At 33.6% G+C, this 24854-nt stretch overlaps 1 protein-coding gene across 2 annotated transcripts; it reads right to left on the minus strand.

The window, feature by feature from the left end:
* Positions 1-189: 189 nt before the first annotated feature.
* Positions 190-23804, minus strand: LOC112056816 (hemicentin-1). 2 transcript variants are annotated; one of them, XM_052888789.1, is made up of 25 exons: positions 23538-23804; positions 19494-19723; positions 18249-18371; positions 16912-17001; positions 14440-14568; positions 13440-13611; positions 12590-12774; positions 11898-11976; positions 11288-11451; positions 10532-10697; positions 9868-10116; positions 9715-9787; positions 8786-8988; positions 8484-8655; positions 7603-7697; positions 7130-7283; positions 6469-6590; positions 6184-6327; positions 5666-5803; positions 4849-4961; positions 4457-4687; positions 3879-4029; positions 2861-3546; positions 1982-2158; positions 190-483 (listed from the first exon to the last, which is right to left on the minus strand). In XM_052888789.1, exons 1-25 carry the CDS (start codon positions 23764-23766, stop codon positions 223-225), a joined length of 4536 nt encoding a protein of 1511 aa, XP_052744749.1. In that variant the 5' UTR covers positions 23767-23804; the 3' UTR covers positions 190-222. The 2 variants fall into 2 exon arrangements, with proteins under 2 accessions (XP_052744749.1, XP_052744750.1); XM_052888790.1 differs by lacking the exons at positions 18249-18371; positions 19494-19723.
* Positions 23805-24854: the final 1050 nt, after the last annotated feature.

Genomic DNA, 24854 nt, shown 5'->3' on the forward strand with positions numbered 1-24854 from the left:
TCTTGCTAAATTGCAGATTTCTAGTAGGACTAAGGATTCTTTGTGGACTACGGAACCCTATAAAAGGCGGCATACAAAAGGGAGCGGCAGCATTGATGAATTTTCAGGCTGAATTATTTTAGATAGGTATATATTTAAATGAAACAGCAACTTTTACTTCAGTTGACTCAAGAAATCACTTTTATTTAAATATTGTAATTTTCATTTACAATTTCCTTAACTTTATATTAATAAAACTTTTGAATTTAGTTCGCGGGTTTTAAATGCATCTTTGTATCCAAATTTTGCTTCGAATTCCTTAATGTTACAACAGAAAGTGAACCCTTTCTTGACATTTCTCCAGTCTGCGTTCCTCATCCATTCTATTTCGTGGCAGATATCTTTGCAGAGCATGAAGGAGAAGGCTTGGTACACGGTGATATCAGGAATGTTGATCTGAACTATAGCAACTGGTTGATTACCCTCATAATGATCGATTATTACCTGTAATGTAAAAAAAATATATATTGTACGAATATTATTTTAACCTTCGTTGCAAAAAGACGGGTGATATAAGTTTTACAACTATGTTTATCTGTCCGTTTGTCTTAAGCACCGGTAGCTCTTAAACGGGTGAACCGATTTGGCTATGGTTTATTTTATTTGATAGCTTATTTTATAGCAATGCTTCTTGGTTTAGATTTTTCGTCAAATACGGCTCAACCTTTAGCTGAATTCATGATTGTCGGGGGATTTCAACTATATATTTATATATATTATTCACATTTTGTCGCATCATCTTTACGGCGGTTATTCAAAATGTGAATGCGTCAAATACTTTGTTGATTTACCAAAATTATATATTTTGATAAATCAACAAAAAAAAAGATATGATAACGCGTCTAGACAATTTTCAAAGACCGTGTGTCAACAAAGCGAAAAGGTATCTTTACACGAACCATTTAAGGCCACCTTTGTTTTTTTTTAATTACACATATCTACATCTTGCTTCGGCTTAGTATCGAAGATTACAGAAAGATAATTAATTAATTACATTAGAGTCTGAAAATGAACTAACTGTATTACGCCAGTATCTGAAAATACAGTCTCAAAGCGAAGAGAAACAAATAGGGGCTTAAAGCCGATCCTTGGTGTAAGCCCACCTCCACTTGAAACTTGTCAGTAACACCAGCTTCTGACGGAAGCTCGTGCATGCATCTCTATACATTTCTTTCACATTTTTCTAACATATTTCCCAGGTATTTTCTTCACGTTCATAGCCCACCATACAACCTCACGGGGTACTCTGTCATACGCTTTCTCTAAGTCAATAAACACCATGTGGAGTTTCTTTTGTGCATTCCTGTATTTCTCACACAGTTGACGCAAAGCGAAAATTGCATCAGTTGTACCCCGTCCTGGCATAAACCCAAACTGATTTAGAGTAACCTCACTCTCCTCTCTTATTCTCTTTCACTTTCTCTTAAATCTTCATAGCATATGACATGAGCTTTATTCCTCGATAATTGTTGTTATTTAAGATGTATATGTCACCGTAAAATTGTAAAATACCTTAGTTTATTAAATCAATCAAATCAAATCAAATCAAAATTCATTTATATGAAGTAGGCTCAGTTTACAAGCACTTTTGACACGTGAGTTGACTATTTGTAAAGATTCTACCACCGATTCGGAAGGCAGGTTCTGCTGAGAAGAAACCGGCAAGAAACTCAACAGTTGCTCTTTTAAAAAATCATACAGTATTACAATTTACAATTGATGACAATAACAATTTCTTATAGCAGATCGAATAGCCTCCAAGATACACAATATATCGACAGATTACATTATCGCGAGTGAGATTATAAAGTATTTTACAATTTAACGGTAACATATATATTCAACATTAAGACATTTTACTCTTTTGTCGCTTCTTTTCTTTTTCAGAGTCGCTAAATGATTAATTTGAATCTTTTGTAAATCTAAACATTTTTCCTATTACCTTCCAAATATAACGTGGCACCATCTGTTTCCTACCAAATCTATCAGTCAAATGTACAGTACTTTCTATCGGTTGTGCGGGTAGTTTCATTAAATGTGAGGAACCTGTGTAAATCTCTAGCGGATGATCTAACACCTTCACTAGATTTCTGATTCTCTCCTCCACATCATCCCAATTCTGTAAAATTACCAAAAGTTTTATATTAGTGTCAAATAACGGTACCTAACCTTAATATTTATTAATTTTAGTTAAAAGCTTTCTTCTTCTTTTCTTATTTTGTACAAAGCAAATATTTTAGAGAAATGCTAGAACTCGAGAAAAATATAATCGAAAAGAAGTTGTGAAGGAAATAATTGAACATCGGGTCAAGTTATCAAAGTGATTGATAAGTACTACAGGGTCAAGTTATCAAAGTGAGTCACATTTACCTACAGTGAAATATGATTACTCAATTCTGTGTACTGAATAATGATAATTTATCTTGGCATTTATAATATAAATACCTCACTGGTAGTTAGTGTGAGCGAGTTCACGGCATGTGCCTTGAACTCGCTACGTGCCACTAAGTACCTTTTTCCAAAGAGTTTCCTCGTATTTTTATACCCCTATAAATTGCTCTGGATTTCTGTGTGTAGAGTAAGCTATATGAAAAGGGTACTATCAAAGATTATCACGATATCTCAAAAACGGCTTGACCTATAAAGTTAAAATTTAGCAAAGAGGTAGTTCGAAGTTAGTAGACGTAGGTCCTTCAGTAATTATCAAGGTGCAAATTAAAAATCGGATTAATATTATACAGCAATTTTTAATGTGTACCCTAAACAATAAAATTCATTATCATCAAAGTACTTTAAATATAAATTAGTAGGATATACATACCTCAGCTCCACAAGTACCCCATTTTGGTATAACATTCAAATAACTGTACGTAGCCACTTGCTGATAGCCTAGTATCACGTCTTTAGGATTCACCAACTGTCGTTTAGCGAAGCAGCATTTATGGTTCGTGCTCAAACGTTTCCCAGTTAAAGACAAAATATTATCGCGTTGTTCACGACAGTTATACATATCTTCAAATTTATATGGTAAATATCTACTTTCCACGTAATCTATTGCTTCATTTGGAACCGCATTTGCAGCCAATGGATGCATCTCATGCTTAGCGTACAGTGGACGCTTGCGTCGTGTCTCTATACACACGTCATAAATGCCAATAAACTCAAATCCTACACTGTATCCAATATTCAGCAACTTCGTATTTCCTGGACCACAACGAATTGTAGTGCTTTTTGTTAACGGAACAATTTTATCATTGCATCTGATATTTGTAATGTCTACAGGATTTCCATTTATATTAAATATAGAACCGTCAACACATGTGCCATTTAAATGTTCTCCAAATTTTATACCGTCAATATTTATAAAAGTGTTTGGGCATATCATTAGTATGTTGTGTGAAGCTTGTATGCTTAGAATTCCATTATCACTTCGGAGGGAAGTCAGTTCAGGTGACAATAATAATGGCTGGTGCGTTTTAAAGTCGTTATTTGTATTTAACACACATTCTGAAATAAAAACACATTCTTTAAAAACTACAATATAATTAATATTAATATCTTTTTAAATGTCTAATTTTATATTCAAAACTAACTAAATTAATTAATCATTATGATTAATTAATTAATTAATCATAATGATTAATTAATCATGACTAAATTAATGACTAAATTAATTAATCATTATGATTAATTAATTTAGTTGGTTAAATTCGTAGAATTGTAATTAACTTGTAAACACAAGTTAATTACAATTCTACGAATTTTTAATTAAATTATCAATAAATTACTTGTCTTCATCAAGAAGAGTCTTTTTTAACCATTGATATTGTCATACAAACCTTTTCTACTTAATATATTAAAAGTTCGATAAATAGTTCCAAACTCATTGTTAACGGCGCACGTGTATTGACCAATGTCGCTAGGTTTCATTACCAAAATGAGATCCATATTTGTTTCCACGATAGCTTGATTGTTTTTCCACCAGCTCACCTACGAAAAAGGATTTGTCATCAAGTTTCAAAAGTAAATAATAATTCAAGTCCTCGAATTACTAAAGAATTATCCATTCTGAGTTCAAGTCTAAATTAATAACCTTAACAACAAAAAGAAGGTACTTATACGTACAAAGGGTTTAAATATTTTATCATTAACAGAGATTTTTCTCAAGGTCACATCTAGTGCAGAGAAAAACATGACTACGAAGTAATTTAAATAAATTAGCTATTACTCGAAGAAAATATCGTATGTGATCGTATATGGAAGTTATAGCCGTGTTATTTATTTTTAGAGTTAGACATTAATTTATGCCGGTAATGCCAAATATACACTTTGCCTCACCTGATATGAAACGGCTCTTAATATAGGAACTATTTGATAGTAGGGCATTTATGGCTGATAAATAAAAACTATAACGTACCCAAGGTTCTGGTTGACCTTCAGCTTTGCATGATAAAACAGTAATTGAACCTTCACTGAAATCTATATCTGTATCATCCTCATAAGTAAATCTGGGTTTATAACCAACTATGACTTTAGTATGAGACGAAAGCGATTTTTCAAAATTGCTTACACGACAACTATAAAAACCAGTGTCAGATATTTGTGCGTTATTGATGACAAGATCGCTTATATTCATGTTTCTACCATCCTGAAATAATAACAATAATAATTAGGTCGTATAATTAAGTTCATTGTTTTTATTTAATTAAATTTAAATTGTACCACAGTTGAACAGCTATCTTATTTGAAAGTGTTTTACATGTTTTTGTTTTGTGTTTTTTGATCTTTGCTTATTTAATTAGTAAATACCTTAAACCAGCGTATTAAGAAGCTTTTTATATGAGGTATTCCACAGTCAATTCTAAGCGAATGTCCCTCTTCCAGAAGCACTACTTCTTTTTTAGTGTCTGTAGTCGGAGCATCTGCAAAAATTAAAATTTATACAAGAAACTATTTTATAATAAATACATTAGAAGTTGATCGCCAGATATTCTCCTGGTATAAGGCTTCTATCAATCAAGCAAGGCAGCGTTTGTAAAAGGAAAGGGCACTAGAGAACAATTCCTAAATATCCGCCAGATCATAAAAAAGGAGGAAGTTCAATAATCCAGTTGTGCTCTGTTTCATCGACTGTTCCAAAAACCTTCGATTGTGTAATATGTAGCAGATTATGGGCATTACTTGGGCAAATGGGAATTCCTAAACATCTTAACTCAATCAAAAGCTCTACAAAAACAAGCGATCCCATGTAAATATACATATTGAATGTTGAGATATGTTTGACTTTAAGAAAGCCTGTGGCAGGGTTGTATTCTCTCTCCGATACTTTTCAATGGATACGGAGTATACTCTCGTAAAGTAAACTGAACCATTGATGCTTTTCAATAGGAAAAGCATCAATGGTTTAGTTTACTTTCCGAGTTTGTACTCCAATACGAGTACAAACGTGGAAAGTATAAACAAGAGAAAGGCAGACGAGTCTAAATGTATACGAGATATGGTGCGAACGGCGAATGTTAAAAAATACCTTAGAAAGTCAAAAGACACAAACACGTCTATTTTGTTGCAGCTCGGAATCGTTTACAGGCTCTCCTTGTTAAATTAATATAATATTACCATTACTTACCATCAACAATAACTTCAAACGTTTTAGAGGTCGCTCCCAGAGAATTTTCAGCTAAACAAACGTATCTGTTAGCATCTTTTTCATCTATATTCATTATTATTAGGGTACCATCTTCTTCAACCTGGTACAATTCAGAACCTGAAATTTGACCACTAGAATTGACTTGGCAGTTTTTGGAAAAATATATATTAAAACATTTATATAGGCTTACATTATACCGCTTTTTTAAAAAACAAAAAAAAAAGATTGTATTAAAACAAATATGAACATATTTCTTTATTAATAAATTCGCGTAAACATGAAATAAATCTAAATGTAATTATTGTGTAATTATAATGTTACATGTTACATAGACTTAGCTTAGACACGGTTCGCTCTTTGTAAGATAAAAATTTAAAAAATCTTTGGTAAAGTTAAAGTATTTGATTTTCAGTCTAAAATTCCATAGAATTGAAAAATATTTTACTAAGATTAGGTTACAAAGAGTATAAGCACAGTATAAGTACATGCTAAATTACCTGTAATAATATTCAGGCCATTAGCAAATTGCCACGTAACTATAGGTTTTGGATTACCAGTTACTTTGCAAGGTATTCGTAGAACTAAATCTCCTTTAACCGCCTTGAATAAATTATCTTTTGTGTTAGTTATAACTGGAGCAGCTAAAAAATAAATTGAAATTAAACAAGAAATTAGAATTTACTATCTATTTATTTTCGGAAAATTAATAGATAGTAAGTAAATATAAAATAACAGATAAATTAATATTTAGGTTAAAGTAACTGCAAGAAAAAGAATATTACCTCTAACATTGACTTCATAGGTTATATTAGCTACACTTTCGGTATTCGTCGCCACACACGTGTATAATCCTTCATCATGAATTTGTACATTGTTTAATACAAAAGAGTTTCTTGCTTCTTTTCTGAAATAAATATCTTAGAATGAAATAGAATAGAAATATTTCATTTATTAGCACAACACACAACTACTTCATATGTTTTTTTATCTTATAATCATTATTCATAAATAAAAAAATGATAAAAGGATACATTTCCAATTAGGTTCCATAAAAATCCATCGTCGTTATCAACCCATATACGGCTCACTGCTAAGCTCCAGTCTCATCTCAGAATGAGAGGGGTTAGGCCAATAGTCCACCACGCTGGCCCAATGCGGATTGGCAGACTTCACACACGCAGAGAATCAAGAAATTCTCTGGTGTGCGGGTTTCCTCACGATGTTTCCCTTCACCGTTTGAGACACGTGATATTTAATATCTTAAAATGCACACAACTGAAAAGTTGGAAGTGCATGCCCCGGATAGGATTCGAACCCACACCCTCCGGAATCGGAGGCAGAGGTCAAATACACTAGGCTATCACGGCTCTCTAAAAATCCATACTCTTGGATTATCACTGCTAGTAAAGGTAACCCAAAAAAAATTGTTTTATTAGTTCTTACTCTAAAATTCTTGGTTTGATCAGTGGGTTTTTGCTAAAGTACGTCCAAGATATTTCTGGCTGCGGATATCCATCAGCTTCGCACGGCAGCATCAACCGGTTCCCTACTTTCAATTCTATGATACTTTGTTTTGGTGACTCAATCTTCACAGGAACTGTAAGACATAGAGGTTTTTTTTTTATTTTTTACAAGTTAGCCCTTGACTACAATCTCACCTGATGGTAAGTGATGATGCAGTCTAAGATGGAAGCGGGCTAACTTGTTAGGAGGAGGATGAAAATCCACACCCCTTTCGGTTTCTACACAGCATCGTACCGGAACGTTAAATGAAATGTTACTTACTTGAAATGTTCAAAATACTCTATGTGTGTTATTTTTTTTTAGTTTTTGGCTATCAAGTTGAAACCCTGAAGGTCTATTGTTATATGTAAATATTTACATCAATCATTATATTTGTTTTATCATAAGCTTACCAAAAATATCTAAACGTACATCCCGCCGTGAACTACCTAAAGGATTGGTTGCTTCGCAAGTATAGGTGCCTGCATCATTAACTGTACCTCTGAAACTAATAAATATAACTTGATTAAGGCGAACTTGATGTAAGTGAGATGAATATACTCGTAGCATTACGAAGATTCACCGTGCGGGTGCCGGGTGAACGAACAGAGCACGGGCTTTGGGACTAAGCTTTTTTTTCTTTTTCTTTACAAGTAAGCCCTTGACTACACTCTTATCTGATGGTAAGTGATGATACAATCCGAGATGGAAGCGGGCTAACTTGTTAGGAGGAGGATGAAAATCCACACCCCTTTCGGTTCCTACACGACATCGTACCGGAACGGAAGCCACCCACCAGCCAGACCTGGACCAATTATGAAAACTTCAATCAGCTCAGCCGGGGATCGAATCAACATTACATATCATTAAGACATGTCAACACTAACGTTCTCTGCTCGTGTTGTTCTCCCTACCCAACCAAGTTTTATACTATTCTACTGGAGCAACTTTGGATACCCATTCTACTAAAGAACTTGGTTAAGTTCTAGTTAGTCCAAGATTAAAGTTACGTTGTACTGGCAGTATACACATAATATGATGATGAAACGCAAAAACCGTGAAGCGTTCCATATATTTTTTTTAAATACGAAACGTTTCCGTGGCTCAGTCATCAGGCGACAAGTCTGAACACCGTGGGGTTTTAGTCAGTTGAAGTACTTACTACATAACCTTATTTCCCTTTGGTGTGAAGGTATCCATGAGGATTTCCTCACGTAAAAAATGGTCATAGTTACGTTCTTAGGAACAAAATTGGTTACGTTCTCTAGTATTCATGTAAGTCTAAGAAGTTTACCTTAAGGTGTTGTCTCTGTAAATTTTGTATTGATTTGTTTCAGCTATCGCCAACCCATTGACAAGCCAACGCACTGAAGGATTTGGTTCGCCTTTGACATAACAGGGTAGTTGAATCAATTCACCTTCCTTAACTATTTTGTGTGTGTCGTCCATTTCTACAACTGGAGGATCTAAACAATAATTTAACAATTTCGGTAAATTATTATTGTAATCAGCCTTTTTAGTATTATAGGAGAGGAGTCAGCTTTTAAGTAATCAGCTTCAAAAAATTATAGAGGAAAATTAAACACATATACTTACATTCAACAAATAAAAAGATTTCATGGACGTCTTCTCCAATATCATTCCTGGATAAACATCTGTATACTCCGGAATCCTCTGGAGTGACTCTCTCTATATGATAGATGTATTGTGATCCATTTGGTAAGTCTTTGAATAAATCATAATCAAAGTTTTTATTAAATGACCAATAAAACATCGGCTCTGGTCGGCCACTTAGAACTCTGAAATTAAATGAAAACGTAAAAATTAAAATAAGTAATAAATTAATGTTCAATAAAAGAGCTAAACTAGATTGATAAAATAGAGACAAGAGAAGAGATATATAAAGTATGTAATAGAGGATGATGTGTGTAAAGAGAAAGATAGTGAGTTGATAAAAGCAAATATAAATAGGTGGTGGTCCCGTCTAGGTAGGATTAGGATATGGAGATCAATAGTTATAAAATATTTAGTAGTTTAAAATAAAATAACAGATTATAGAAGTATACTCGTATGATATATTTAAAGAAGCCAAACAAAAAAAAAATACGTTAACACGATGGAATTAAATCGCATTATCTTTCGTAATTTTTATAAGGTTATGACCAAAATAAAAATAACCTTCTATTATAACGTTAGTTACTCGTAGTAATATTTTTTTTTGTTTTCTAATGTAATACGATGATTATGATGATGGTTATTCAAGGTCCTCCTATATTAAATAAAAAGTTAGAAACTAGCTACCTAATTATATATTACGTATTTTAGTGTATATTTATACATATAGTTTCAAAATAAAAAAGTTGGTTATTAGAAAACATAGATAAAATCTCTGCTCTCTAGATCTCTGTTGTATAGATATTGGTGAATCTTTGCAAAAACAATTTTATATGGTTAGATTAAATTCACTAGACAACGAAATAAAACCTTCTTTTTCTTTACATGGAAAGCAACTTATATTAGTATACCTGCATGATAAATCCACGCTTGCGCCATTTACTGTGTGGTAATCATTAACAGTTTTGTCTATTACTGGAGCTTCTGCAACACAAAATATGTTAATTTTCATTATAGCAAAATACGATAATGCAATTTAATATTAGGTACGTAATATATTATACCTAGCCCCGATATAATGACATTAAATTCATACTGCTCCAGACCATTATCATTATGTACGATAACACCGTAACTGCCTGCCAATTTTGGCACCATTTTTTTAATCGTTAAAGTAAGCCTGTCTTCAGAAATCTGATAATTTTCATCGTTGTCTAGGATTTCATCGCCTTTATGCCAAGTTATCTCAGCTGGTGGAAATGCATCAAACTTTAATTCCATATGTTCTGTTGCACCATATTCAATAGTTGTATCTGAAAGGACAAAATTCACTTAGTGAATATTAAATTCAAGTATTTTTGGTCTGAGACTGAAACAAAGCCTTTGATTTGGCAATGAGCAAAACTTTTGAACAAATTATGAAATAATTCTTAGATTTACTTTACAAAATTAAAAATCAAATAAAATGTCAGAGATGCATTTTTTTGGTAATTGATATTTTCAACACATTTGAATATTAGTATTTAAATCCCGACGTAAACAAAAGAGTGTTTTGTCTGTGGCGTCGTCGCTCCTAAATTAATAGAGAAATTAAAACGATGCGGTTTGTTTTGTTTAATAGCTGACATGATCGAAATCATAATCGATGATAGAATAGGCATTTTTATTTTCAGTGCTTTCTTCGAGCTTAGTGATTTCTGCATAAGAATAAAGTAGTAAAGTACTCACCTGTAGGATATTGTAGCACGTTCAAGTAATTTAAGAGTGCAATATTGATAGCACTACTATCGTGTCCCAAAGCGTTACTTGCTTTGCAAGTTACTGTTTCATTCTTCCAAATCTTGGCTATGTCGAGAACACTTACGTATTCATAAGGAAGTTCAACTGCGTTTACCTAAAATTAAATTGTAAATATTTTTTGGAATATAGCTTAATTGAGATACTTTAGTTGATAGCTATAATTGCACAACTAACAAGGATTACAAATTATCCGCCCACTTTAATATGACGCGAGTAAATTAAAGTGGGCGGATAGTGTTTAATAACAGAAAATAGAGGACACGATCCTAATAAATTGTTTCGTAAAAGTTTCAGGGTCCGATTGACTGGAGTTCAGATTTATTATTTTTTATTTATTATTAGTCATAGTATTTTTAACCGACGAAATAAGAAGAGAAGGTAAAAATAAAATTATAATATTTTATACCTATTGAACACTTTGAAGTCGGTGCCAAGCCTATGCGGTGTTGATTTTAATTGTTACTGAAAAAAACCACATGAAAGAAGAAAATAATTTCTGAAAAACAAAAATCTTAGTTACTTTAGTGCGCCTTAAATTAATAGATCACTGGCTTGCCAACTCTTTCAAAGTGATCAATAGGTAGAATAATGTTATTATTCTCTTTTTAGTTTCGTGGGTACGTTAATGATTAATTAAGTTGGTTCTATTGAATGTATAATATATGTAATGCTTATTATAGTTACCATTGATGGTAGTTCAGAGCCTGTAGCATCCTGCCATGATATTTCTGGCTTAGGATAACCAGTAACTTTACAATATACTGTTAAAGGTTTATCAAACTCCGCATATACTGTGGATTCTTCTAATATCGTTACTTTAGGTGGCATGCTTTTTGTTGTCTCTGCAACTGTAATTTTAAATGCAGTAACTATTAATAGCGTATATAAAATCGTCATGTATCCAAACTTTTGTACTATTTATCTTGTACTAGCATATGCCCCACAGTTTCACACGTGTAGTTTACTTTACTTTACTACGGCGTACAGACTAACTACATAGCCATTTTTTGTTATCATGTAGACAATTATGAATGAGCGGGAACTACTTGATTGAATCCACGGGCGATTTGCTAGATAAGTTATAATATAAATACTATAAAGATGTAAAGTTTGTGGTGTTGTAGGAGGTAATCTCTAGATCTATTAAATCGATTTGGAAAATTATTTTGCCACTAGATAGCCCCGTTATTTTTGAGTGTCCGTATTCTATCTCCGTATTCTCACGGAAACGGGAACTACGCGTATGAAACCACCAGGCGTTGGCAAGTATATTATAAAACAAAAAAAGTATTACTTAATTCAGGCTTTTGGTATTCTACGGTAGTCGCTGCTACTCTGCGTATTTTTTCACCAGTTGGAGTTTCACCGTTTATCTGAAAATTATAATTTTTCAGTTTTGATTTTCGATACTAGATTGCTCCTTTCTTTGCGAGATCAATGATTTCTATAACCATAGGATTAGATACAAGTCTATCCCATATTCGGCTTAATCCTGAGATTGAGTCTCCTCTCAAAATGAGAAGGGTTAAGGGTCAATAGTCCACCACGCTGGCCCAATGCTCATTGGCAGACTTAACGCACGCAAGAAAATTCTCTGGTATGCAGGTTTCCGCACGATGTTTTTCCTTCATCGTTTGAGACACGTGATATTTAGTTTCTTAAAATGCACACAACTGAAAAGTCGGAGGTGCACGCCCCGGACCGGATTCGAACCCATACCCTCCAGAATTGGAGGCGGAGTCATATCCACTGGGCCATCACGTTGCTAGTGTATCCACTTGTTTTTTGCAATAGTTTCTGTGTCCTTTTTTTACAGATTCAAAGGACTGTAGACGTCAATCGATACCTACACCTGAGCTCAAGAAAAAAGGGTCTTTTTGTTGTGACAGACTGTAGTCTTTATGTCCGTTCCAGAAGATGGTATTTAGATGTTTCATATTTTTTTTTTAGATACGGAATCTCAAAAACATGTAAACAAAATCTTACCCAAATTTTAAATGTAACATTTGGTGGTTCAAATTCTTCAGTCACGTAAAACTGCGACTTTTCGTTTACCATTTTCAAAAGCAGCTCTTTAATCAAATTATCATTTTCATCTCTAAGCTGAACCGTTTTTAATATAACGTCCCTGTTATTGTTATCTAATTCAATTGACAATATCGAAGGCTGATCTGAAATCAGACAATATTTTTAATTTACTTAACAACAATTTGGTTAATATAATATTAATAGATTAGATCTAATTTGGCTTGCAGGTACAGAAATCACTAAATTTAATTAACAGATTGAAATCAGGCACTCGTAGTTGTTGTCCTTATAAAATTATTTTATAATCTTTACAAAAGTACTATTTTTATAATTTTAGATTTGCTTTACTTAACTTAATGTAAAGTGAACGTTAAGTAGTAGTAGTGATTAGTCCACTTTACTTCGAAGAACAACATGAATAGTTCGATACCCATATCATGGACGTCCACCATATTGGATTTTAGTCACGTGACAATTTTTTCGTATTTCTGACAGCAAACCCTTTCATTTGACATCCATATCATGGGAGTGGATTTCAAACAGCCAGTCCTCATATTGGATTAGTAATGACGTTTCTTAGCTAGTCATAAATATATTCTTATCAGAACACAGAGCGTGTGCAAAATTTTATCTTAATCGAAAACCGGGAAGTCAAATTAAGATTCCGAGATTTTCTTACAAGTGAAGCTAATTTATGCGTGTTAAAAATGGGGTTTTAATGTTAATCTATGTTTATAAAAATGTGGCTGTTAAAGATTTAATATAGATTTAGTTGTTGGTGTGCCAGTGTAAAATCATTATCACTTACCAGGAATAGGCCTGGTCGATGTCTCATTAATAGTTGAAGGTTTAAATGTCGAAAACCCATGTTGAAAGGTCACAGACGTTGATCCAGTGACGATCACTGATGTTGGTTTTCTGCTACTCGCGTTGTTTAAGATAACCCTGTAGAGGCCAGGCTTTGTTTCTAATTTAGCAACCTGAAACAAAACAGGACATAGTGAACTTCGCTTTGTAAGCCCCCATTCGCACGAGAACTTTTTTAGAGGACGTTAAAACTCTCGTGCGAATGGGGGCTAAGCATTAAATATCGTTGTGTCTTCTTGACATCTTTTATTTATTTGGACACAATAATCTTGTGATAAATAGAATATACGATTATTTTTGTTGATGAAATAAAAATATGACTAGTCACCTTCTATTTGTATGGAAAATGGAAAATTTATTTTTATACAAAATGTCATGTTGCAACAATAATTGCGGAAAAAGCTGTAAGCGACTTCAATAGCTTATGCTAGTAGATGTAGGTATAAGATTGAAATAAATTAAAAAAAAAAACATTAAAGCTAAACCTATTATTTTCTATATTTTGACGGCCTCCGTGGCGCAGTGGTATGCGCGGTGGATTAGCAAGACGGAGGTCCTGGGTTCGAATCCCGGCTGGGAAGATTGAGATTTTCTTGTGGCTAGTTACACCCTACCGGCAAAGACGAGCCTACTTGAAATAAATTAATTTTGAAATTTATCACCTAATGGTTGCAATCTAAGATCGATGCGGGGTAACTTGTTAGGAGGAGGATGAAAATCCTTTCGATTTCTACACGATATCGTAAAAGAACGCTAAATCGCTTGGAGGTGCGTCTGCGTTGCTGGTAGGGAGATAACTAGCCGCGGCTGAAACCTCCCAGCTTGAGAGATTGTGGTTTAATCTGCCCGCTGCACTGCTATCGTATACTCCTAACAGTGTTTTCCAAGTAGTTGGGAAATTATGGTTATTTTTAAAAATATTGCAATATTGCAAAACTCACCCTCGAGCTTGGTGTGGATGTAACTACTTCAAGCGGCACTTCAGTAGCATCAGGAGCAATCACACGAAACTCTGGCGACTCAGACGATACGGACACCATCACCTCCCATATTTTACTGTCAACTGTGAACTAAACCCAGAACATGTGAAGATTTCCCCGAACTGCAACATACTTAAAAAGTTGCCATTGTATGGGTATTAAAATATTTAATTCGTTCCCCGAAAACATGAAATTATTGCCCTATGAAAGATTTAAACCTGCACTTAGAAAGTGGCTCATTAATAATTATGAATTTTATTCAACTAGAGGTTTTTTTAATTATAAAAGCAAATAAAAAATTATGTATTGTGACATTTTTAATATTCAATTAGTTTTTTTTTGTTTATTTTTATATTATTAATTTTATTATTATTATTTGACATAAGTATTCGTAGCTGCACAGATTGAAATTTTTAACTTTTCATTTAATTTTTATATTTTGGTTTAATCATTTGCTATTGAATTTATTTTTTTATATTTTGTCAATAATATTGTATTTGTAATATAAATTGTTGTATGCCAGAAATGGCTGACTACATTATATTGTATGTGTTCTCAGCAAAATAAATGAATGAATGAAAAACAATGCAATTCAATTTATTATCAAATCTACTAGATTGAAACAAAGATATCATATTATTTCGAGACGCGATTACATGAAAATTTTAGTTTTTAAATATGTTTTTGACCATACGAGCCAAAACGCCTGTCACCCAAAAAAAATGCGTGTAAAATTATCATTGGTGTCGGCCATGATGGTCTATATTTCAACTGTTTCATGACGTCACGTTAACTAATCCTTAACTTAACAATTTCTTTTTTACATCAATGAACATAGGTTGCGTCACAAAATGAACGACATCGTTTTTGAGAAGAAGAAGAAGAAATACTTTATTGCACACAAAAATACAATTATAAATTGAAACATTAAAAACATAAATTAAACTTAGCATGCAAAGGCGGCCTTATTACTATAAGTAATCTCTACCAGGCAACCCCTGACGAGAGAACTTGCGAAGAAAGAGCGGGAAGGTGCAATACATTATATGTAATTAATTGAGGTTTGAATATATGATTTTTAAATTAAGTTTTATAAGAAATCCCTAACTTTTATTATTTGATATCGATACATTTCGGACCCTTATTCCATGTACTATACGAAATTAATATTGTTTATATTAAATTTGATATGAAACAACTACCATATTCATCACTATTTTCATGATCAATAACAACCACTATAGTGTTTTTCAGATAAAATGTGTAAGGTTTCGGAAATATTATTGTCTAAAATGTGATTTTCCTATGTATAGAAGTGACGAGTCATTGAATCTGTATAACTTGATTCAGAGCAATCTTACAACATTTGTGCCATACTAACTATTGTTCCAAATGGGCAGTTGTAACGATACGTATTAATTTTTTTTTTTTCTCAGCGGGCACTTTTGAAAATTGACAAAATGTATGGAAATATCGAATCGTCGAACCTGTATAACTTGGTTCAGAGCCGCCTGACAACTTTTATGCCATATTAACTATTGCTCCAAATAGCTAATTCTAACGAGTCGTGCCATTTTTTTTTGTTGGCCGGCACTTTCAAAAAGGGCCCAAAATGAATGATCTCCTTTATATGGAATATTACATTGTTATACAAAAACTAACTCATAAGAACGATATTGATACGTCCGGCAGTGTGGCCGAGTATTTAATTGTAATAAATAAAGTATTCTATGGCTGTATGGTGGTAAATGGTAAATAATGCCTTTGCCTTTTTGCATACAAAAAAAAATAAGGAAAAAATGTGACGCGGGAGAGTTAAGGAATGGTGAACGACGAAAATTTGATTATCGATTTAATTACTAAATTACTAATCATTGAGTGTAACTCAATCAAAATGTACGACAATTAATGTTTACGAGATTTCATGATATTGTCAATGTCGAGATTTACTGTACCTATGGTGAAGATGGAATTAAAATGTATACAAGAGAAGTTGGACTCTAATTCAATATCTCTAAGTTATGGAGCCCTTTTACACATGGTTACGGTGACAGTTCGTTTCACTCTTGAAAGTTTGCCGCGATTCACGATATTAGTACGTATTATGAACGTCATAAGGCAACTGTCACCGTACCCATGCCATCTGAAAAACACTTTAAAGGGCTAAGCTTCGTTTCTTATCCTTTTAAAGGACTGTTCGTACAAAGTGACCAGTAAACTAATATATAAGAAGTAATATTTGTACGTCTGTTCATAGACCAACTAAAGAGAAAAAAAATCATTTTAGAAGTTTATTACGTAGTAGTTATGATAATGAATTTTACACAATCCTGTTCGGTAGTTTTAAACTATTGATACGAATATATTTTGTACCATATTTTTAGTAAATTAAAAATTTAAATAAATAAAATGGGACAATAAAAAGTTACTTACCTCCACATTATTGACGTCACTACTCTGTAAGGTCTTTTGGGTCAATGTGGTCTTTTTATGTTTGATCGATGCTATGATGTAATCAATAATCTGGAATGTAAAAAAGAAAGTTCAAAAACTAAAACTCGATTACTGAAAAATGCTAATAAAACACAACAGAAGAAAATCTTACAAAATAGTCCAAATTTAACTTTAAAACCGCTCTCCTGAATAGTCGCTTTATTCGTATAAACCGTCGACGTGAAAGTCGAAAATATCCTAAAGTACGAGAACCAGGATAAGAAATCGAGGTTCGCGAAAGAGCGTCAGCAAAATTAGAGAGAACTGTATATAAATCCTTCTTATTATTGATAAGAAATAAATGATCAGAGTGATACATTGCAACAGGTTGCCTAGTTAAATTGTTATTTTTTTTTAAAGGGGCGTTATTCGGGGCGCAAATAAATTCAAATTAAAGATCCTAAAAACTTGTTTTTGACCTACAAGAATTCATAGACAACGTGGCTTTCTAGAAATAAAGGACTTTTTAAAATCGGTGCAGTAGATCCAGAGATTACCTCCATTAATACTAAAAACTCTTTAGAATATTGTAGCAGACGCCCCGCGGTTTCACTCGTGTAGTGCCCGGTCCCTTGAGAATATGGGGTTAATAATTATTACAGTTTATGACACTCACAGAGAACGTGGCTTTCTAGTGCTAAAAGAATTTTTAAAATCGGTGCAGTAGATCCAGAGATTACCGCTATAATACCACAAACTTTACCTCTATAATTATTTTAAAAGTCACCTCGCGGTCTCACTCATGTAGTTCCAATTATATAATTATTATAGTTTATGAAATATTATTTACCTACTCCGAAAATATTAATTTTAGAACATACGTTCTTTGAACATTTTTAATTTATTTTCGGTAAAGAATATAACCCCAAAGTTATGGTAAATACTCCCCAGCATCCATTACATTACATAAAATGCATAAATTAAGTACTATTTTTTACTCGTCGTTATCAACCCATATACGGCTCACTGCTGAGCTCGAGTCTCCTCTCAGAATGAGAGGGGTTAGGCCAATAGTCCACCACGCTGGCCCAATCCGGATTGGCAGACTTCACACACGCAGAGAATTAAGAAATTCTCTGGCGTGCAGGTTTCCTCACGATGTTTTCCTTCACCGTTTGAGACACGTGATATTTAATTTCTTAAAATGCACACAACTGAAAAGTTAGAGGTGCATGCCCCGGACCGGACTCGAACCCGCATCCTCCGGAATTGGAGACAGAGGTCACTTTCACTGGGCTATCACGTCTCTCACTGGGCTGTTTTTTACTCAATCTCACCTTATTAACATCTTGGCGTTCAATATTAAACACCTGTCCTGAAGTAGCTTCAGCCAATTTTTCAAATACGACATAGTCCGGCGTAGTAGTACCACCACATTTGCCGGTCAGAAGAAAAGTGACCTATCAATCAATAGATATCATATAAATATAAAATGCTATAGTATATAGTAGTCTGACACGAATATGACGTCGGTCGTTCTCGTGTTGGCTCGTGCCGACGCTAGGTGGCGAGACTTGTTTGCGTAAAGAGTAGGGAGTTAGAGAGGGGTAGCGATCAGTTGGCGGGAGCGACTTGCGATATCAGTGTGCTCGTGGCGTTCGAGCCGTCCACATTTCTTGCTGTGTAATTCTATATGGGTTACTTGGGATAGGCGGGGAGAATGACTTGAGTGGAAAAGGGGAGTGTTTGTTAACTGTCAAAAATGCATTTACACCTACACACAGAGTTCACAAGTGCGTGACTCCACTCAAAATCATTCTCTACTTATCTAGGGTCTTATTTTGGTTACAGTTCGATTTGTTAACAAAGTTGTCCTGACAAATATTGTGAATCATAACCTTTTGTTCGACATTGGTTTCCTTATTTTTAAATCCACTTTTGAAGCCTTCTGCAAAAAATACATTGTCAGTCTTATTTCAAAATAACTATGTTGTCTAAAGTGCTTATAGTTATATCATTATTAGCATCATTATCAGGCGATGGACGTCCACTGCTGGACATAGGCCCCTTGCATGGACATACAAACACAACTGTATCGAGCCACTAGCATCTAACCAACACTGCGCTTTCCGGTGCGGAGTCGCCATTCCAGCACCTTGGGATCCCAACATCGACTCTTCGAACTATATGTCCAATGCCACTTCAGCTTCGCGACTCGCTAAGCTATGTCAATGGCTTTGGTTCGTCTACGGATCTCCTCATTTCGGTTTAAACCACGCAGAGAAACTCCAAGCATAACTCGCTCCATTGCCCGCTGAGAGACTTTGAGCCTTCTAACGAAGGAAAACCAAAACTTTTTAAATTGCTTTACTTTTAGAATACTCTTAATTTATATACAATTGAAACAACTGTCATCATCCCTATTGATTACCCACACCAAATTTCATCTTTCTAGTTTTAACCTACTCTGTTTCTTGCTCTGCGCTATACCGCGGACGGACAGACAGACATGACTAAACTATATAATAAAAAGTAGAAAATTATGCTTTTGTCCATTAATTCATTTATAATCAATAATGTACCTGAGTGGATTTTTTCAGACTTAAACTTTTGACCCGTTCAAATTTTTCATAGTCCTTAGCAGACGCGTCGGTGAACACGTAGAGGACTGAGTTCGGCTTGCTGTTCTCGAGAGCCAGTTCGATTCCCGACATCGCATATTCTTCACAATCATCCCCACCATGCACTCTTATCGCCTCCACTGCTCTTTTGTATGCATCTTTGTCTGTTGTGGTGATTCTTAACTGAGTGTCTGAGAAATTGAAAGTATTGCTTATTATACCGTTACAATAGCGATCAAAGGAGGTTCAATTATTTGAGTTCTTACTTTATACAGAATTCTTTAACTTATACAATTATTTTCATTAAAAGAGTTAAATAATATAAATAATTTTCACAGAACAATGGAATGCTAAATGAATGAATGGATGGAGATTGGAGAACAATTTTTTATTACTCATTTGAAAAATGGTAAAATGTAATTTGTAATTTAAGAATTTAAATAAAAAAATTCTATGTTATAAAAAAACTTTAAGGACCAACCTCGTTGGTTTTATAAAACCAATCTTTATGGAAGTTAAGAAACTTTCATTGTAAAAAGTTATTTTCAATGCTTGATATGGCCGAGCAAAAGTTTTCAGCAAACTTTTTCTAGCAAGTGAAATGAAAAACTTATTTTTTTCCATAAACGAAGTTTTATTAAATTGAGAGTAGTAGTTGTGTTATGATTTGTAGTTTTCTATTGAGTAAATTACACAATCATTAGCAACCATCGGCTCACTGTTGAGTATGAGTCAGTAGAATGAGCGGGGTTAGGCCAATAGTCCACCACGCTAGCCCAATACGAATTGGCAGACTTAAAAATTCAACAATATTCTAAGGTATGCAGGTTTCCTCACGATGTTTTTCTGTCACCGTTTCAGACAAATGTTATGTAATTTCTTAAAATACACATAACTGATAAGTTGGAGGTGCATGCCCTGGACCGTATTCGAACCTACGCCCTCCAAATCGAAGGCAGAGATCATATCCACTGGGCTATCACGGTTCTAATGACGCAATAGAAGTAGAAGATACCTACTTATAGTCTTATCAAAAACCACAAAACTATTGTACTTAATTGCGCTGGCAAATATACCTAGTTATTATAATTATAATAACTAATATACTCGTACCTACTTTTATAACTTTGATAACATTGTTATTGACGGGGCTTGGCGACAGTAATAAACACAGCGGTTCTTCCCCGAACAAGCTTTTGCAAAAAACAATCTTACCTAGAACTCTAGGTACCTACCTACTACCTACTTATCTGAAGAGTTATAAGTTTGATTTTATATCAAATAGCTATGTCAGGCATTGTTGATACTTTCATAAGTTTGTATTTCTGTTTCTTGGAATAAACGCGCTAAATATCTGAAACTACCCACCAGTCGGATTCAAACCAAACCTACCTAGAACTCTAGCCTGCCTACCTACTACCTACTTATCTTACAATAGCGGTCAAATAATAATAAACTCATGAGGGTACTCACTTGTGCATTATCTTTAATACAACACCCATATACACGCACACACATAACACACACTCACACACGCTGAAATATATTTATATCTAGAGTTATCTAGATATATAGAGTTTATATCAAATAGCTATGTCAGGCATTCTTGATACATTCATAAGTTTGTATTTCTGTTTCTTGGAATAAACGCGCTAAATATCTGAAACTACCCACCAGTCGGATTCAAACCAAACCTACCTAGAACTCTAGCCTACCTACCTACTACCTACTTATCTGAAGAGTTATAAGTTTGATTTTATATCAAATAGCTATGTCAGGCATTGTTGATACATTCATAAGTTTGTATTTCTGTTTCTTGGAATAAACGCGCTAAATATCTGAAACTACCTACCAGTCGGATTTAAATCAAATCAAACATCAAAAAAATATTTATTTTAAGACACAGTAAACCATTTTGAACAATAATATAGATCCCTGTCTTCCAAACTAGCTTTCACTGTGTCTTGGAAGCCAGTGGATTCCCATTAATGTTACATAATATAAACTAAATACTAGAAATTACAATTAACCGTAGTATGTAAGTTATATATATTTGTATATTATAAATATATTTCAGCGTGTGTCACTGTGTTTTATGTGTATGAGTATCAGTGCGCTTGTGTGTATATGGGTGTTGTATTAAAGATAATGCACAAGTGAGTACCCTCATGAGTTCGAGTTTATAGAATGTGTTGAACGATAAGATTTTCCATATATTTGTAATCGCAATCAATTATCCAGTTAATTACCTACGTCTTAAAAGCATGATTACTTAATTTTCTTATGCTGTAATTCTTTTTTTGTAGTAAGTTATAAATACGTTGTGCATTGTATAGATATTGTTACGGTTGTTTTTTAAACAACCTCCAACAAATGGTTTAGGGTATGCATTTCTTATAGAAGAAGTTATAGGAATTGAAGGAACCAATTCACGATGGTACAAACGTAGGCTATTACAGACGAATGTCTTTCTAACACTCAAGACTTAACTTGTTTATATAGATCAGAAGTTGCATGACGAAACGGCAAAGATAAATATAATTCAAGAACGGCACGTTGGGATTTTTCGATTTGTTACATATTTGTTTTCGTCACAGCACCCCAAATAAGAATACAGTAATTCTGTAACCAATGACATAGTGCTTTATAAGTTAATAGATAGGTCTTTCGGTCTGCAACATCTCTTATGTTTTTAAATACATAAATTAATCAACGAACACGTTTAGATAGCACACCTGCATGGACATTCCATTTCCAATTGATATCTATATTGACACCAAGATATTTAATATTTTCTACTCTGCACAATAGCTTGCAACAATAAGAACTTCCAAGCGTAATGTTTAATGAGCTGTTACATAGTTATCCATGGATAGAGAAAATTAAAATTAGAACTGCGAAACGTAAGTTTCGTTTTACTGAAGCAAATGAATTTCATTTTATCAACATTTAATGTTAGCAAGCTATCTTCAAGCCATTTTGTGGGTTTTGAGAGAATCATCTCTCCGAGTTACCAATAACCAGCAAAGTGTCATAAGCAAACATGAATATTTCTGACCCTGGAAAATTCATATTACTGAATTCATTAACATAAAGCAAAAATAAAATCGGACTAAGTGTGCTGCCCTGGGGAACACCATATTTACAGTAACTAGTAGAACCAACCCTTCATATTGCTTCCGAACGGTTAGGTAATTCCAACGTTTTGTAGCCGTGCCAGCAAAATGGGAATCCTATTGGGCTACCTTTAAAAAATCCATACATACCTACATAATTTATCATTATTGCTGCGGTATAGTTTTCGTCGTGCGTGTTATACATTTTGTTTGTTTTGAATACACTTGTTTGTGCTAGATTTTATTTGTGTATGTTTGGTGTATTAATCAAAAGCACAGACTTTTGATTAAGTAATATAAGAAGATCAATTACGGTAAAGTTTAATTTAAAATAATATTAAAATTTAACGAACCTACTCAGCCAAAAACACATTCAAAGTATAATAAATAAATAAACAATAAATTAAAAAATATCTAAATATACAAACGAGCGATGTGAATTTGTTTTATACTATACATATAACTCAGAGTCGTCGTCATCAACCCATATTCGGCTCACTGCTGAGCTCGAGCCTCCTCTCAGAATGAGAGGGGTAAGGTCAATAGTCCACCTTGCTGGCCCAATGCGGATTGGTAGACTTCACACACGCAGAGAATTAAGATAATTCTCTGGTATGCACGTTTCCTCACGATGTTTTCCTTCACCGATTGAGAGATTGAGTGATATTTAATTTCTTAAAATGCACACATCTGTAAAGTTGGAGGTGCCGCGGACCGGATTCGAACCCACACCCTCCGGAATCGGAGGCAGAGGTCATATCCACAGGGCTATCACGGCTCTACCTTACTCAGAGTAGATATTGTTTATACATATAACTCAGAGTAGATCTATGTAAAGTTTACAAGTAGATTTAATGTGTCGATAACACTGATATTTCCTCAATCTCACCTGGATCATTGAAAGTGACCAAAACAAAATCGTCTATGGCCGATCCATTCGACGACAGCACAGCGTCGAACACTTCATACGTCTTTTGTTTCACTTGCCTTATCTCATCACTCATCGAATATGTGTCATCTATAACAAACACAAGGCTGCTTTTCATGGCACATTCCACAAAATCACAGTGTAAATAAACGTATAATAAAAATAATATTCTAAGTTTTTGAAACGACATTGTCTGTACACTTCAACGAGCAAACGGACACTGTTAATTGCGTTGTCACTGATATTCAGCACTATGGGCTATTTATATACCTACATGTAAAATGTTTGGAGTTGTTTACATTCTGCTTGTTATAATGGGAAAGTCCACCTCGCGATATACATAAATAAGTTACCAATTTTGGCAATTCTTTTAAACACTTTTGTTTTTTTTTTTGTTGCAGGAAATATTTATACCACTGTGTAATTTTTGATTAATATTTTTTTTAAATATTTTGTAGAAAAAGCAAAAGCATATATATTTGGAAGTCTTTTTAATATGAAATATTAACAAATTTTTTTATTATTTTTTTTTTCTCTCTTTTCTTTGTATGATGTGTATTCTGAATAAACTTTTCTGTCTTTCTTTCTTTAAATTTTGAACGATAGCAACCAATGGATTAGCCTCGTGGTGATCGATTATTACTTACCAACTGACGCCACGCGGTTTCACCCGCGTGGTTTCCGTTCCCGTAGGAATACGGGGATAATATAAAGTATAGCCTTTCTCGATAAATGGGCTATCTAACACTGAAAGAATTTTTCAAATCGGACCAGTAGTTCCTAAGATTAGCGCGTTCAATCAAACAAACAAACTCTTTAGCTTTATAATATTAGTATTAGATAATGAAATAAAAACAAACCTTTTTAATTATATTTAATTATATATGACGAAAGTAAAACTCTGTGTGCAATGTATAACAACAAACAAATTTAAATAAAGGTAGAAAACACACTTAATTTCTTGCTGTAATTTATTTTAAATTATGTATAGTTTTTTTATAAAATGTTATCCAAAAAGTAGTAACTATATCTAATTGTGCTAAGCTTATTAGTAAAATTTATTTTTATTAATTTCGGCTTAAGTTCATTAAAATTATTAATAGTGTGAAATGCCTTGAAACAAATTGCCTTGAACTTGCTCGCACTATCAGTGACGGCACTTAAATGCCAGATAAATGAACCTCTTGTCAGTATTCGGTACCTACAAGGAAAAAAGTGATCAGGAAAAAAGTCTACTGAATATACTTATTATAATCATTTTATACTACTTAAACGTTA

The sequence above is a fragment of the Bicyclus anynana genome, chromosome 23 (genome assembly GCF_947172395.1).
Source record: "Bicyclus anynana chromosome 23, ilBicAnyn1.1, whole genome shotgun sequence".
Lineage (NCBI taxonomy): Eukaryota > Metazoa > Arthropoda > Insecta > Lepidoptera > Nymphalidae > Bicyclus > Bicyclus anynana.